Source organism: Canis lupus, chromosome 6 (assembly GCF_011100685.1).
Source record: "Canis lupus familiaris isolate Mischka breed German Shepherd chromosome 6, alternate assembly UU_Cfam_GSD_1.0, whole genome shotgun sequence".
NCBI classification, from domain to species: Eukaryota; Metazoa; Chordata; class Mammalia; order Carnivora; family Canidae; genus Canis; species Canis lupus.
In genome coordinates this window covers 71,752,288-71,766,230 of record NC_049227.1, presented here as the reverse complement: position 1 = coordinate 71,766,230, position 13,943 = coordinate 71,752,288, and the positions used below count along the sequence as shown (strand labels likewise).

Genomic DNA, 13,943 nt, shown 5'->3' with positions numbered 1-13,943 from the left:
AATTATCTCATTATTTCATATTACTCTAATAAGTGATTTTAATATCACACACACATGCTTATTTGACAAATGCTCTTAAATGTCCTAATTGTAATTCAATCAAATCAACTATAATAAAACCAGACCCACTGAAGCCACAACACACCTTTGGATGTGAATATCTATGACTTAATCATATTCTGAGTCTCTAATTCTTCAAACTTTTTTTTTCTGGAAAAAGAGTATCCTCTTTAAGTTAGAAGCCATTATTATCATTTAATGCAATGGAGCTTTAGAATTCCTTAATAAGTCTCAAACCTAGATAGGGTTTGAGGATTTTTTTTTTTAATGAATAATTATCAAGTTGGGTTTGGAAGTAAAATTCTTGTTACCACGTAGCCATGGATCTTCATCATTACAGTAATGAAATGGTGACATTAATAAAATGAAATGACATTAGCTCCTAGATCTTGATGGCAAAAAAATCCATCCACATAGAGAATTTGTTGGTTTCAGGGACGAGTTAAAGCTAACTTACCAGACGTAAGAGTCTTGCATAACACCCAAAGTCTACACAATGATATGCTATAAATGGTGCATATATGTTAGTATGTACATGTGCATTTGTGTTTCAGTAGAATAATCATCATCTCCTGGATGATTTAGAAGCCTGTCCATTACAAATGCTCATGTTACACTTGAAATCAAAACAAAAGTTAAATTCTTTAGTTTTAAGCTTAAACACACATACCTTTGCAGGCTTTCCAAAAGGGGTCTTGCAGAACTGGCTGTAGTATGTCGAATAATTTTGGCTTGTTTTGTGTGCAAATTCTATTTCCATGTAGGTTAAAAATTTTTCTGGGCACTTGGAGACACAGATCTGTAAAGAAAAGGAACACAGTGGTGGGGATTCAATTAAGTTGAACAAACCAAGAAAGTAAAATTAGATTTCTAGGTTATGCAACCACTATAAAGAGCAAAGCACCATTTTCCATCTAAGAAACTTACATCAATTTTCTAATTTATGTAAAAAATAAACATCTGGGTGGCTCAGTGGTTGAGTGTCTGCCTTTGGTTTGGGTTATGGTCCCAGGGTCCTGGGATCAGGTCCCACATCAGGCTCCCTGCAGGGAGCCTGCTTTTCCCTCTGCCTATGTCTCTGGCTCTCTCTGTGTCTCTCATTTAAAAATAAATAAAACCTTCAAAAGAAAAAATAAGATTTCATGTACTAGTTATCAATCTCTACTCCTTGTCTTTGATCATGATTTGGTTAAGACAATAAGATATTGTAGCAGACCTGTTCTTAACTTCTGATTTTGAGATAACTGCAGATCTACTTGCAGCTATGAGAAATAATTCATTCTGTCCAATTTTATCCAATGGTAATAACTTGCACAATTACAGAACAATATCACAACCAAAAAATTGATGTTGCCACCATCCACTAACCTTTGCAAGATTAATCTTGCTTGTATAGTTTATACATTTTCAGGGTTAAAATCTTGCCTCCTTTCCTACATATGAATTAAATGGTGAAATGCTCTGAATATTGATAACTTATGCCACTAATAACTATCAGTGCCAGTGAATTTTCGACAACTGTCAAAATATAATTGGGGATGTATGATTATAAGAAACTAACAAAATTAGGACTATTTGTGGCACTCAATCATTATTACAGTCTTTTACTAACACCAGTCAAATGTGGACAGAGAGGTCACCAATGCAATTATTTTACGTTAATGAACTTAGAGAACCTATTAATGCCAAACTAGAACACTGTGCTAGTAGTCCACAGAGCCACTGTGGAGTGACTGAAACCCAATTAGGAACTCCACAGAGAGAAAGCTGAATCTGAGAAGATGCACTTGATTTGTTTATAATTAAAAAACAAAAACAAAGATCCTATTAAGCCATGATAGTTGCAGTCCTGACACATTCTCTCCTCCGCCTTCAGTTACTCCTTATGAAAGGCTGCATCTCAGACTTCATCTCCCTGCTGTTCTTTGGTAACTTCTCACTGGCCAGATTCTAGTTCAATCCATTGACAGCTAGGTAAGACACTGCTTCTGAGCTGATCTCTTTCCCATCCTTTGGGTCATGTTTCTACTGTACACAAAAATATTTGGTATTGACCCCACAGCTAAGGTAGCAGGTGGATGACTAACTGGATACTGTAAGATGATATTAACAGATTGGAGGTGACAGCAGCAGTCTAATTTCTTTTAGAAGTTCTGACAAGGCAAACAAACTGTCTCCACATCCACACCTCCATATGCATTTTCTGTTAGTTTCTCATATGTACATAGGCATTCACGCAATCACTCATGCGCACGTGCACGCACACACACACACCCCTCTAGAGGAAATATTGAGGTTTCATAGGTATCTTTTTACTAAAGCTGAAGAACTGTTTAGGGACATTGAAAGCCTCCAACATGCGCATTTTTTGAAAGAAGGCCAAGGTTATCATTAACACAAATGTCAAAATTTCACTCTGATTGGAGCTAAGCTGAATAAACCTATAACACTGGGAGATATTTTACATTTAGACTTTGACAATTATAGGACTTTGAAAGGTAACCTCACTAGTTCCCCTATTGAGTACATTTACATGGATTTATAAAATGAATACTGAAAGTGCTAATGCTTTAGGCCTTAACTGACAGTAACAATATATATAAGAAAGTAATTAAAATAGCAAAAAGTGGTTTGTTAAAGAGAAGCACATCAAATTTCCTTCCAGACACAAATGAGCTGTTAAAAAACAATATAGCAACTGCTTTTTACTCTCTCCCTATCAGACCGATTTGTTCACTTTAAATACAGTGCTGATTAGTAGCAATCAACATATAATTGGCCAAAAATGAAGGTCACATTGAGGTAGGGTATCCTAATTGATCACAGTCTGTCCTTTAAATGCTTGTGACACACGTCTGGACCATGCTGGCAGTTAACAAACAAACAAAAAACCCCACAATGCATAAAAATATGGCTTGAATCAGTAGATACACTAATGTCTGGCAGACTAAAAGCAAGTCTCCATTACTGGCAGCTAAAATATATTCAGACTCAATCCTGATTTTTTTGTGTAACCACAAAATTCTTTAAATGTAATTCATCATTATTTTTATATCTTCAATTCATATAGGTTTAATGATCTAATACAAGTCAGAATTTGGGGAGTAGAAAAGTTATACTATAGGTTACAATACTACATTTGTTATGAAAAAAAAAAACCCATGACCTAGTAAATAATTTATGGTGTATTTAACATAACTGTAAATAACATGTATGTGGGTAAAAAAGCATAATGTACAAGGATATTTTTGTTTCATCAGGAGAATGATGGATTTGTATAGTGGAAAACTTCCGAGTGGGTGTAGGAAGATATTAATTTACTCATTCACTTATTCTTTCAACAAATACTTAGTGATCACCTACTCTGAGCCTGTTCTAGGTACTGTAAACACAATAAAACAGATAAAACCCTTCCCCTTAAGCTGTTTGCCTTCTAGCAGGGGAGAGATGGATAACAACAAGTAAAACTATTTGTTATGAGATGGTCATAAATGCTATGGGGAAAAATTAAGGCTAGAAAGGAGGTTAGAGAATAAAAGGCTGCTGAGTGGGATTCCAATTTTAAATGGGTGGTCAAGGAAGGCCTCCCTAAAAAGGCAACATTTGAGGAAAGATGTGAAGACTAGTGATCAAGCCACAGTGACTTGGAGAAAGTACTGTAGGCAGGGAGAACACCATCTAAGGCTCTGCGACAGGAGCATTCCTGGATCCTTCACAAATAGATGGGTAATATAACCTGAGTACAGTGAGCAGAGAGAGAGTAGCAGCATATGTAGTCAGAGAGTTGGACAGTGAAAGATCCAGTAAGGACATTGTTAAGACTTTGCTTTTAATCTCAGTAACTTGGGAACATATGGGGGCATGGGCTGAACAAAGGAGAGACATAAATGTGACATATTTAATAGGATCACACTGGCTGTTGGGTAGAAAAGAGACTGAAAGGAGTAGAAAGCAGGGCAAGGATAGAGTCAGAGAGACTAGTCAGGAGGTCACTGAAATGATCTAGAAAAAAAGACGATGATTCTTTAAAAAAAAAGGAAGAGATGGTGAAAAGTAGTTTGGTCCAGATATATTTTGAATGGAGACCAGAGGAATTAGCTGGCAGTTCATACATGAGTACAAAAAAAAAAAAAAAAAAGAGGAACCAAGGAGGATTCATTGATATTTGGAGCTGGCCTTAACTGAAACAGGGAAGACCGATGGGATTGGAGAATAATATTAAGGAAGAAGTCAGACATTAGGAATTGAGTTTTGGACATGTTACATTTGAGATGTCAACTAACTATCCATGTAGAGGCCTTGCGTAGGAGGTTGGATATAAAGATCAGGAGTTTAGGGAGTAGACTTATCTGGAGATATAAATTAGGGAGGGAAGCATGTAGATGATGAAACCATAAGACTAGGCAAGATTACCAAGAGAGTAAACATAGATTTTGAAAAGGACTAAGCTTGGTGATGGGAGGGAATTCCAACATTTACAAGATGTTGGAAAGATGAAGAAAAATCAGCAAAGGAGACTAACAAGGAGTAGCCAGAGATTTGGGAGGAAACCTAGAAGAATGTTGTGCGGTGGAAGCCACATCAAGAAAGTGTTTTGAGGAGGAGGCTTGAATAAACAATGTTGTTAGATCATATAAATGTGGAATGAGAATTGGCCACCGGTTTAATAATATGGAGGTCGATGGTATCATTTGGGGGCAATTGGAGTAGGAGTAAAAGCCTGAATGAGAAGAGAGGATTTAGACACACTGAACATAGACTGTTTGAGGACTTTTGCAAAACAGAGGTAAGATATGGAGCAGTACCTGGAGGTTGTGTGTGGGCAGGGAGGGTTGTGGGGTAAAGGAGAGAATTTTTTTGAGATAGAAGAAATAACAGCATGTTTGTATATTGATGGGGATGATTTACTAGTGAAAGAAAAATGGTAATAAGAAAAAAAACAACATTTCTGGAATGATGTGCTTGAGTGTGTGTGTGAGAGATAATGCACAAATAGATAGACGGGGCACCTGGGTGGCTCAGTGGTTGAGCGTCTGCCTTCAGCTCAGGATGTGATCCCAGGGTCCTAGGATGGAGTCCTGCATAGGATTTCCCACAGGGAGTCTGCTTCTCCCTCTGCCTATGTCTCTGCCTCTCTCTAGGTCTCTCATGAATAAATAAAATCTTTAAAAAAAAAAGTTAACTACAAAAAAAAAAAAAATAGGATGACCTGAGGAGCAAGGGCAGTTCAACCACAGCATAACAAGGAGAGGTTGAACAAATACATGAACATAAATGACAACAGGTAGGCAAGAGGAGGTCACTGTAGGATCTTTCAAAATTTGTCTTTGAACGCTTACACTTTCTCAGTAAAATAGGAAGCGAAGTCAGAGGCTGACAAGGAGATTGGGAAGTTTAAGGTAAGGGGAAAAATGTATGAAATTGTTTACTAGAAGGCTAAGCTAGTGAACAAAGAGTCTGTAGCATGGTTGTGGGACAGCACTAAGGGCCCACGAGGTTAGTCGCTCTGAATTGAAAGGGCTGTTCTATATATTTTCTCCTACAACTCATGGCTGCCTGAGTTCAAGCATGGAATAGGCAGAGAGCTGCACTTAGCTAGGGATGAGGTTTTGCCAGGGAACAACAACTACGTGGGAGGGGACAAAGAAATGGAGTTTATATAAGGGAGTGGATTTTAAGAAGGACCATGAAATCTAAGTCAGACACAGAGGGAAATGAAAACATGAAGGAACTGAGGGACACTGGGGCGGGGGAGATGGTTAGCATTAAGGGTTTGTAGGTGCCAATGAGGTACAATGATTGGAGTTGGAATGTTAGAGGCATTGCAGTGGTCAGACATTGGGATGTTTGAAACTGAGATTTATGAAGGGTGGTAATTACTAGTACTGACAAGGTCAAGAATTTAATCTTGGGAGGGGGTGGCTGTGGTAGAAAACAAAGTCTTGTGGTAGAGGTAGTCACAGAACGAAGATGCCAGGGTCTGAGGTTGGCTTCAATCTCAGCAGGAAATAAGACATCAAAAGTCTATGAGAGAGAGATGAGGAAGAGAGGAAGAAAGCAGAATTACCAACTAGATCAGGGAAGATCTTGGGTATGGTTTACTGGCACATGGAACAAAAAGGAAATAGAAGTTAGAAGCCTACTACATTTTGGGGGTAGTTGTGCTGCCGCAGAATTCATGAGCTAACCTGAAAAGGCCTTTGACTGTTAAAACAGTCTTTGAGGTGCTAAATTCGCACAACAGCAAGGGAGCTTCAAAGCTCTGTTGCCATCAAAAGAGCTTATGTCTCCAGTGCTCAGCAATGATGTGGTCTGAGGCCAGCAGAGGGGAAATATCCTCCCGGGTGGTTGAGTAAAGGACCATAGGGTGAAATGGGGAATAACAATCCAGGTCTAATAAAACTGTTTCCATGCACCAGAGACCACTGTGCATTTATCACTCCTTTCTGATTTGGAGTTTGTATCCTAATAGTCCTAGCCTTGGCCCTCATTGCGTTTTCAATGGGAAGATCTGATAGAGGATATATCCCCCATAAATCCTTGGACTTTGGGTTAAAGATAGTACTACATGGAATGCTGGGCTGTCTCCCTTGGGAAGAAGAAGGGGATTCTGGAGGACAGAGGGATAGACTAGGGAAGACCTAACTAATTGCCCATTGAAGTCTATGCCTTATCCCACAAGTACATTGCTTTTGTCCTTCCTTCTTGCATCTCGTGGTGAACACATAAAAATAACATGTATGTTGTAGGAGTAGAAGTGTGATGTGTGAACATTTTTAATCCAAGGCTTTTAAGAGCAGAGACGCTTTATTCATCTTCTATTTCCCTCTGACAGGTGGATGCAGATGATGAGAAGGATGGAGGAAGGGCTGCCAGATGAAAGGAGCCTAGAGAAGAGTTGCCCACTGACCATAAACACCAGCCTGATACTGTTATATGGCCAGGAATAAACTATTATGTTAAGTCACTGAAAAACTCAAGTTTATTATAATAGCTAGCTTTACTCTTCCTAATACTGATCTTGAGAAAAATATCACTTCTCAGACCTGCAGTTTATTTTATAAAAATAGGTTGTTTGACCAAATCGCCAAGGTTCTTTAGTGATACTACAATGATTAATCCTGCTTCATTTTAATATCATTTGATTGTATCTAAACAAATAGGAGCTCATGCTTGTGTCTTCCCACCTTCCATTAGTCCATGTTAACTATGCATACACAGAATTCAAATGGAATTGAATTCTTTTATCCAAAAATGTTCAAAATTGCAAGGCTTTTTTTTTTTTTTTTTCCTTACCTGTGTGGTAGGGCACTGTAGGTTTACCACCACAGAGGGACTGGTACAGCTGAATAAGTTAAAGTAAAACAGAATGGTCTTGTTCCTGTTAAGAAAACAACATAAAGTAATCTTTAGTGACTGTGGAAATATTCCATATCATTTCAGACCCTGTATACTTTTAATATAATGACCTTTAAAAATTGGCTTCATTTTCCCTAGACAGCTACAGTATAGTCCCCAACTCCCCTTTAAGCTGCTAACATTCACAGCTCCTTTTTGTAATAGTAAAAAACTGAAATAATGAAATTGTCCATCAACAGCAGATTGGCTAAAGAATTTCACATCCACAAAGAAGACTGTGTTGCCATTGAAAAATAATAATTCCATAAGAGCCAGATTCACTCTTTCACCACTCAAACAGCCTTATCATCTACACAGTATTCTGGTACATGTGATTTGAATTTGTACCCATGCAAATGAATAAATTATTGCATGTCATGGATCACTGGAGTTCCTTGGGATTATTTAAAACTGAATGGTAAATCTCTAGGTGTCAAGAGTCCCTCATAGGTAAAACTGATTTATAAACTGCAAAATGCTACATAAACTGAAATTATTCACCAAATTATGCTATTGTCAAGGGTAAGGCTCATACCTTATTCACTTTAATATCCCTACTTTGCCAACACAACCTAGTACTTAGCCCTTTCTAGATATTTATCAAATGTTGCAGAATGAATGAGAATAATCCCAGAATAAGTTGTTGTTGTTTAATCTTAGAATCCAATTTAGCTTTCCAGTACAAAGCCATAGTCATTCAATCACAGTCTGTTTGATATCCTTAAACTTCAGTGAACCTCATGGGGCACCTGGGTGGCTCAGTCGGTTAAGCATCTGATGCTTGATTTTGGCTCAGGTCAGTCATGATCATGAGGTCATGATCTCAGGGTCTGTGGATAGAGCCCTGTGTTGGCCTCTGCTCTCCCTCCACCCTTCCCCCCTACTCACACTCATTCTCTTTCTCTAATAATCTTAAAAAACAAAAATAAAACTTCAGTGAACCCCAGATTCCTCAGGTACAGAGTAGGTGGTGATGGTTGCAACTGAGCAATTCCATGGGAATGACTGAAGGAGTAACTACTTAACTTACACTGTATTTCCATCAAGAAACAACAAAGTAAAATCAATTGCAAACTAGTTCAAAATGCTGTACCATGCACTTAAGCCTTTCTCTCCTCTTTCCTGAAACTCATGCAAATAAAAGAATGGAAGTACAAAAAGTAATAAACCTCATCAAACCAGTTGAGGGTGGGGAAAGACAAGTTCTGTTCACAACTATATGAGAGTTCAGCAATTTCTGGAAGATGGAAAGCATATGAGAGTATGCTGAGTGATGAATGCACCACAAAGGAGTATGGAAAGAGTGGGATACAACTTTCCTGTTAGAAATCATGAGATGCTGGATTCAGTTTTGAAAGTGAAAAATGTGGCTGAAAACAAGATTAATTGAAGATTTATATACAGAACTACAGTACAAACCAGCACCTCTCTTTTCTCCCATACCCCTGCACTTGGAATTCCAGCATCCAGGAAAAACATGCAAAACCTGAGGCCTCCTTTGTGGAATGAGCCTTCTGGGGTTAGCAAAGGCTTTTTACAGAATTTGGTGCCCCAGCCTACAAGCCTGTCACTTTGAAAGCTCAGACCTGACAGCCAGTTTCCCATCAGTTCATGCTGTAGTGAAATCTGACAGTGAACACGGCCTTATCACCCTATACAGGGAAGAGGTCTCACAGAAAAACAGAACTACTAACATAGCTTTGGGACAAATTCACAGAAGTGACTTAAGTTCTTTAATAATAATGGGCAATCAAGTAGAATCAGGAATGTAAGGAAGAATCAGCATATGAAAGATAAAGTGAACAAAAACTGATGCTGTATGAAATCAATTTAGGGCATAGGATGGACTTTTAAATCCAGTATTTTCAAAGTACCTCAAGCAGACTATCCATAAAATAAGAGCAGTATATAATAACAAAGAAATAGAGGGTAAGAGAATTTTTAAAGATCAAAAATATGAGGAAGATGGAAAAGTACAAAGACCCTAAGCTTACCCCATCCATGGATACAACTAGGTAACACCCATATCAGTGTAAAATGACTGAAGACTATCAGAACAAATTCTCCACAGCTAAACATAGAGAAGAGGCTAACTTGAAGAGTTTAGGAAGGGCAGAGACAAGAGTTAAACAGACCCATAGGACTCTCTCCAGGAGGGACAATGCAAGTGCAGAGATGGAAAAGAAACAGATCCTCACACCAGGAAGCCCAGGCATGGGGAAGATGAATCAACAAAACATTTGGCTTTGAAAACCAAAGGAGCTGAACTTTGTTACTTTTTACAGGCATTGGGGCTTAGTACCTGGAACTTTAAAGGTCAGCAGGCTGGACCCTGGAAAAGCTGGGAAAGCCTGGAGGGCAGGAAGAAAGAGTCCCCACCCTTAAAAAGCACAACAAACAGCCCCACTAAGATACAGCATAGAAGCAACAGTTTGGATAATATCTGGGGAATACAGGATGGAGATTTGCTTATTAATCTTGGAACAAAGGCTGGAGGGGCAGAGATTTTGGGGGGACTTCTCCAAGAACAAAAGAGCTTATAGGTGTCATTTCCCTTCTCTGCCCCACCCCACCCCCAAACTTAGAGGGACACTTGTGGGAGCCAGCACGGTGCCAACATTTGGTATCTCACTTGCCAACACTGCACTCTGCCCCCTCATTCTCCAGCAGACATGCCTTTGCACAGTCAAGCTTCCACTCTAGGTTTACCCCCAAGCAGACTTGAGCAAAGCTTCCTGACACTGTGCACCTCACCCCCGTGTTCTCCTGTGGACCTGCTCCCTTCAATACAACCTTGGAGAGACCATCCAAAGTGCTACCACAAGCCTGGCAGGGTGCAAGAAAACCTGAGAGAGGCCAGAACAACTCCAAAGTCACTCCTACCCAACAGAAAGGGACTGAGAACCATACACACCAGATTAAATTTGGCTCACAATGAATTTGGTGGGCTGGGGGCAGACATCTGGTCTAACAACAGGCCCTCCCCACCAACGAAAGCTTCTCAAGGGACAATAAAGAGAAAGAACCCTGAAGTTCAGTGCTACTGCATCTCCAGCAAACATCTGATAGGACTCAACTCAAGTGCAGGACAGAATAAATCCTGCCCACAAGAAGGAAAGAGAACCATTGCAGAGGACTGGAATAAAGGTAAAAACAGCTCAGCCACAATAGCAGGGCACACACGACATATATAAGAGACATTCCTAAAGCACCAGGTTCTGGTGAACAGGGGACATTGCAGTGTAGGGCACTATAGGACCTCTCCTTCATAAGGCCATTGCTTTCAAGAGGAGACATAGTGGACTTTCCAAACATAATAACAGAGTTACACAAAATAAGGAGACAGAGGAACTTTTTTTAGTACATGGAACTAAAAAAACAGGACAAAGTCACAGCAAGAGAGCTAAATGTAATAAAGTAATATATACATACCCGTTAGAGAATTTAAAGTAATGGTCATAAAATACTCAGACTTGAGAAAAAGGTAGAGGACCTCAGTGAGACCACAACAAAGAGAGAAAAAACAGAAAAGAGAATCAGAGATGAAGTAACAATAACTAAAATTAAAAATACACTAAATGAAATAAATTGTAGAATAGAGGAAGAAGAGAAACAGATTAATGATCTAGAGCACAGACTAATGGAAAGCAATCAACCTAAACAAGAGAGAGAAAAAAATACAAAATGAAAATAGACTTAGGGATCTCAGTGACACCATCAAGGGTACTAATATTCACATTATACAGATCCTAGAAAGTGGAGAGAGAGAAAAGGGCTAGAAAATTTGAAGAAATAGTATCCCAAATCTGGGGTAGGAAACAGAAATCCAAATCCCAGAAGCACAGACAAGCCCCAACAAAATCAACCCAGGAAGGTCCATACCAGGACACATAGTAATTAAAATGGCAAAAAAAAAAAAAAAAGGGGGGGGGGTGCTAAAGAGAATTTTTAAGAGCAGCAAGAGAAAAAAAAGCAGTTGCATATCAGGGAAATCACATAAGGCCATCAGCTGATTTCTCAGCAGAAATTTTGCTGGCCTGAAGAGAGTTCCATGATATATTCAAAGTACTGAAAGAAAAAAACCTGTAACCAAGAATATTCTATTTAGCAAGGCTATCATTCAGAACAGGAGAGAGAAAGAATTTTCTAGACAAACAAAAGTCAAAGGAATTCATGACCACTAAATGAGCCCTACAAGAAATGTTAAAGGGGACTCTGAGTGGAAAGGAAAGGCCACAAGCAAGATTAAGAAAAGTAGGAAGAAGAAAAAAAAAAAAGAAAAGAAAAGAAAAGTAGGAAGATCAAAAGCAGTAAAATTAAGTATATTTGTAAAAGTCAGTCAAGGGGTTCATGAAAGGATATAGAGAATCACATCATATATCTAAAATGTGGGGAGGAGAGAAGGAAAGAATGGGTTCAAAGTTTTGTGACTATCAATTTAGCATAGACTGTTATATGGATAGGTTATCTAAAAATCTAATGGTAACCAGAAAATAAAAAACTAGAAGCAGACATGCAAAAAATGAGAAAGGAATCCAAACATATCACCTAAAGAAAGCTATCAAACTGTGAGAAAAGAGAGCAAGATAAGAAAGGAACAGAGAAAACTACAAAAACCATAATAGGATAATGGCAATAAGTATATACCTGTCAATAATTACTTTGAATATAAGTGGACTAAAAACTCTAATTAAAGGTCAAAGTATGTCAGAATGAATAAAAAAACAAGACCCATCAACATGCTGCCAATAAGAGACTCATTTCAGACCTAAAGACGATATAGATTGAAAGTGAAGGATATAAAAGCAGTTATCAGGCAAATGGAAGTGAAAAAAAAAAAAAAAGCAAGGGTGCCAATATTTATATCAGACAAATTAGACTTTCTAACAAGACCGTAAAAACAAGAAAGTTAGTAATAATAATAAAGGGAACAATTCAACAAGAAGATCTAACAATTGTAAATATATATGCATCCAACACAGGAGCATCCAAATACATAAAGCAGTAAACATTAAGGAAATGGCCAATAGAGAAATAATGGAAGGGGATTTTAACACCCCACTTACATCAATGGACAAATCATCCAAACAGAAAATCAGCAAGGAAACAGTGACTTTGAATAACAATTAGACCAGATGGATCTAAAAGATATATCAGAACATTCCACTGAAAAACTGCAGGCTACACATTCTTTTCAAGTGTACATGGAACATTCTCACATATTAGGCCTCAAAATAAGTCTCAACAAATTAAAAAAGATAGAAGTCATGCTATGCATCTTTTCTGATCAAAACTCTATGACACTAGAAATCACAAGAAAAAAAATCTGAAAAGAACAAATTCATAAAGAATAAATAGCATGCTATAAACAATGAATGAGCCAACCAAGAAATCAAAGAGGAAATCAAATAATATGTGGAGACAAATGAAGATAGAAAATACAATGGTCCAAAATTTGGAGGATGCAGCAAAAGCTGTTCTAAAAGGCAAATTTATAGGCATAGAGGCCTACCTCAAAAAGCAAGAAAAAAATCTCAAATAAGCAACCCAGCCTTACACATAAAGGAGCTAGAAAACAAATCACACCCAAAAGCAGTAGAAGGAAGGAAATAATAAAGATTAAAGCAGAAATAAATGAAACAGGAAGAAAAAGAAAACAAAACAATGGAACAGATCAGTGAAAGCAGGAGCTGGTTCTCTGAAAAGATTAACAAAATTGAAAACTTTAGCCAGACTCATCAAGAAAGACAGACACTTCTCAAAGAAATAGAATAATTCTTAGAAACCTATAAACTCCCAAAACTGAAACAGGGAGAAATCGAAAACTTCAACAGACCCATGGGGAATACAGCCAATAATATTGTCACTTTCTGAGATGACCGATCGTAACTACCCTTAACATGGTGAGCATATCCAAATGTATACAGTTGTCGAACCCCTATGCTGCACACACCTGCTGAAACATTATAAGTTGACATTATATATAATATTACGTGTTACATTACGTGTAAGATAACATTAGAAGTCAACCATGGGTCAGAATAAAATTTTTAAAGAAAAAACTTGTTGGCTAATATTATAAAGAATGTTAACGCTCTATGTTAAAGCAAACTGAAATGTGGAAGATACTAAGCTGCCAATAAAGCATACGATTCGACTTTGATATTAGTGACTGAGTAGACATGAAATGGAACAGCCCAGTACCGAATAAAATTTACAGAGTTATAAAGTCAAAGTCTTTTGTTTCCAACTTCTAGAATCAACCTACCAGTAGATCGTGGAAGGTTCTGTTCAAGTTGCAGAACTGAACTCCATAACCTATTTGGCTACGTAAAGCCTAAATATAGAAAGGGGAAGGGGAAATGAAAAGAAAGAGGGAGAGAAGGGCAATGGAATAGTATCCTCCTTTTATACAAAAAGGAGTCAAAACACTGACAAAAGTTGACGGAACAGGAAACAGAGGGCTTAGTTTACTATTTAAAGTC

General features: G+C 38.0%; 1 protein-coding gene across 8 annotated transcripts in view; it reads right to left on the bottom strand.

Moving 5' to 3' along the window:
- The window catches only part of SLC44A5 (solute carrier family 44 member 5), a 340,012-nt gene that overhangs the window by 57,167 nt on the left and 268,902 nt on the right, over window positions 1-13,943 (bottom strand). For all 8 annotated transcript variants that reach the window (XR_005361388.1, XM_038541647.1, XM_038541649.1 and 5 more), the window contains 2 exons: window positions 7,357-7,441; window positions 731-859 (listed from right to left, as the gene is read on the bottom strand). Coding sequence is in view for 7 of the 8 variants with exons in the window: in XM_038541647.1 (XP_038397575.1) it covers window positions 731-859; window positions 7,357-7,441 (214 nt within the window). In the remaining variant the exon portion in view is untranslated. The remainder of the gene's footprint in view (window positions 1-730; window positions 860-7,356; window positions 7,442-13,943) is intronic.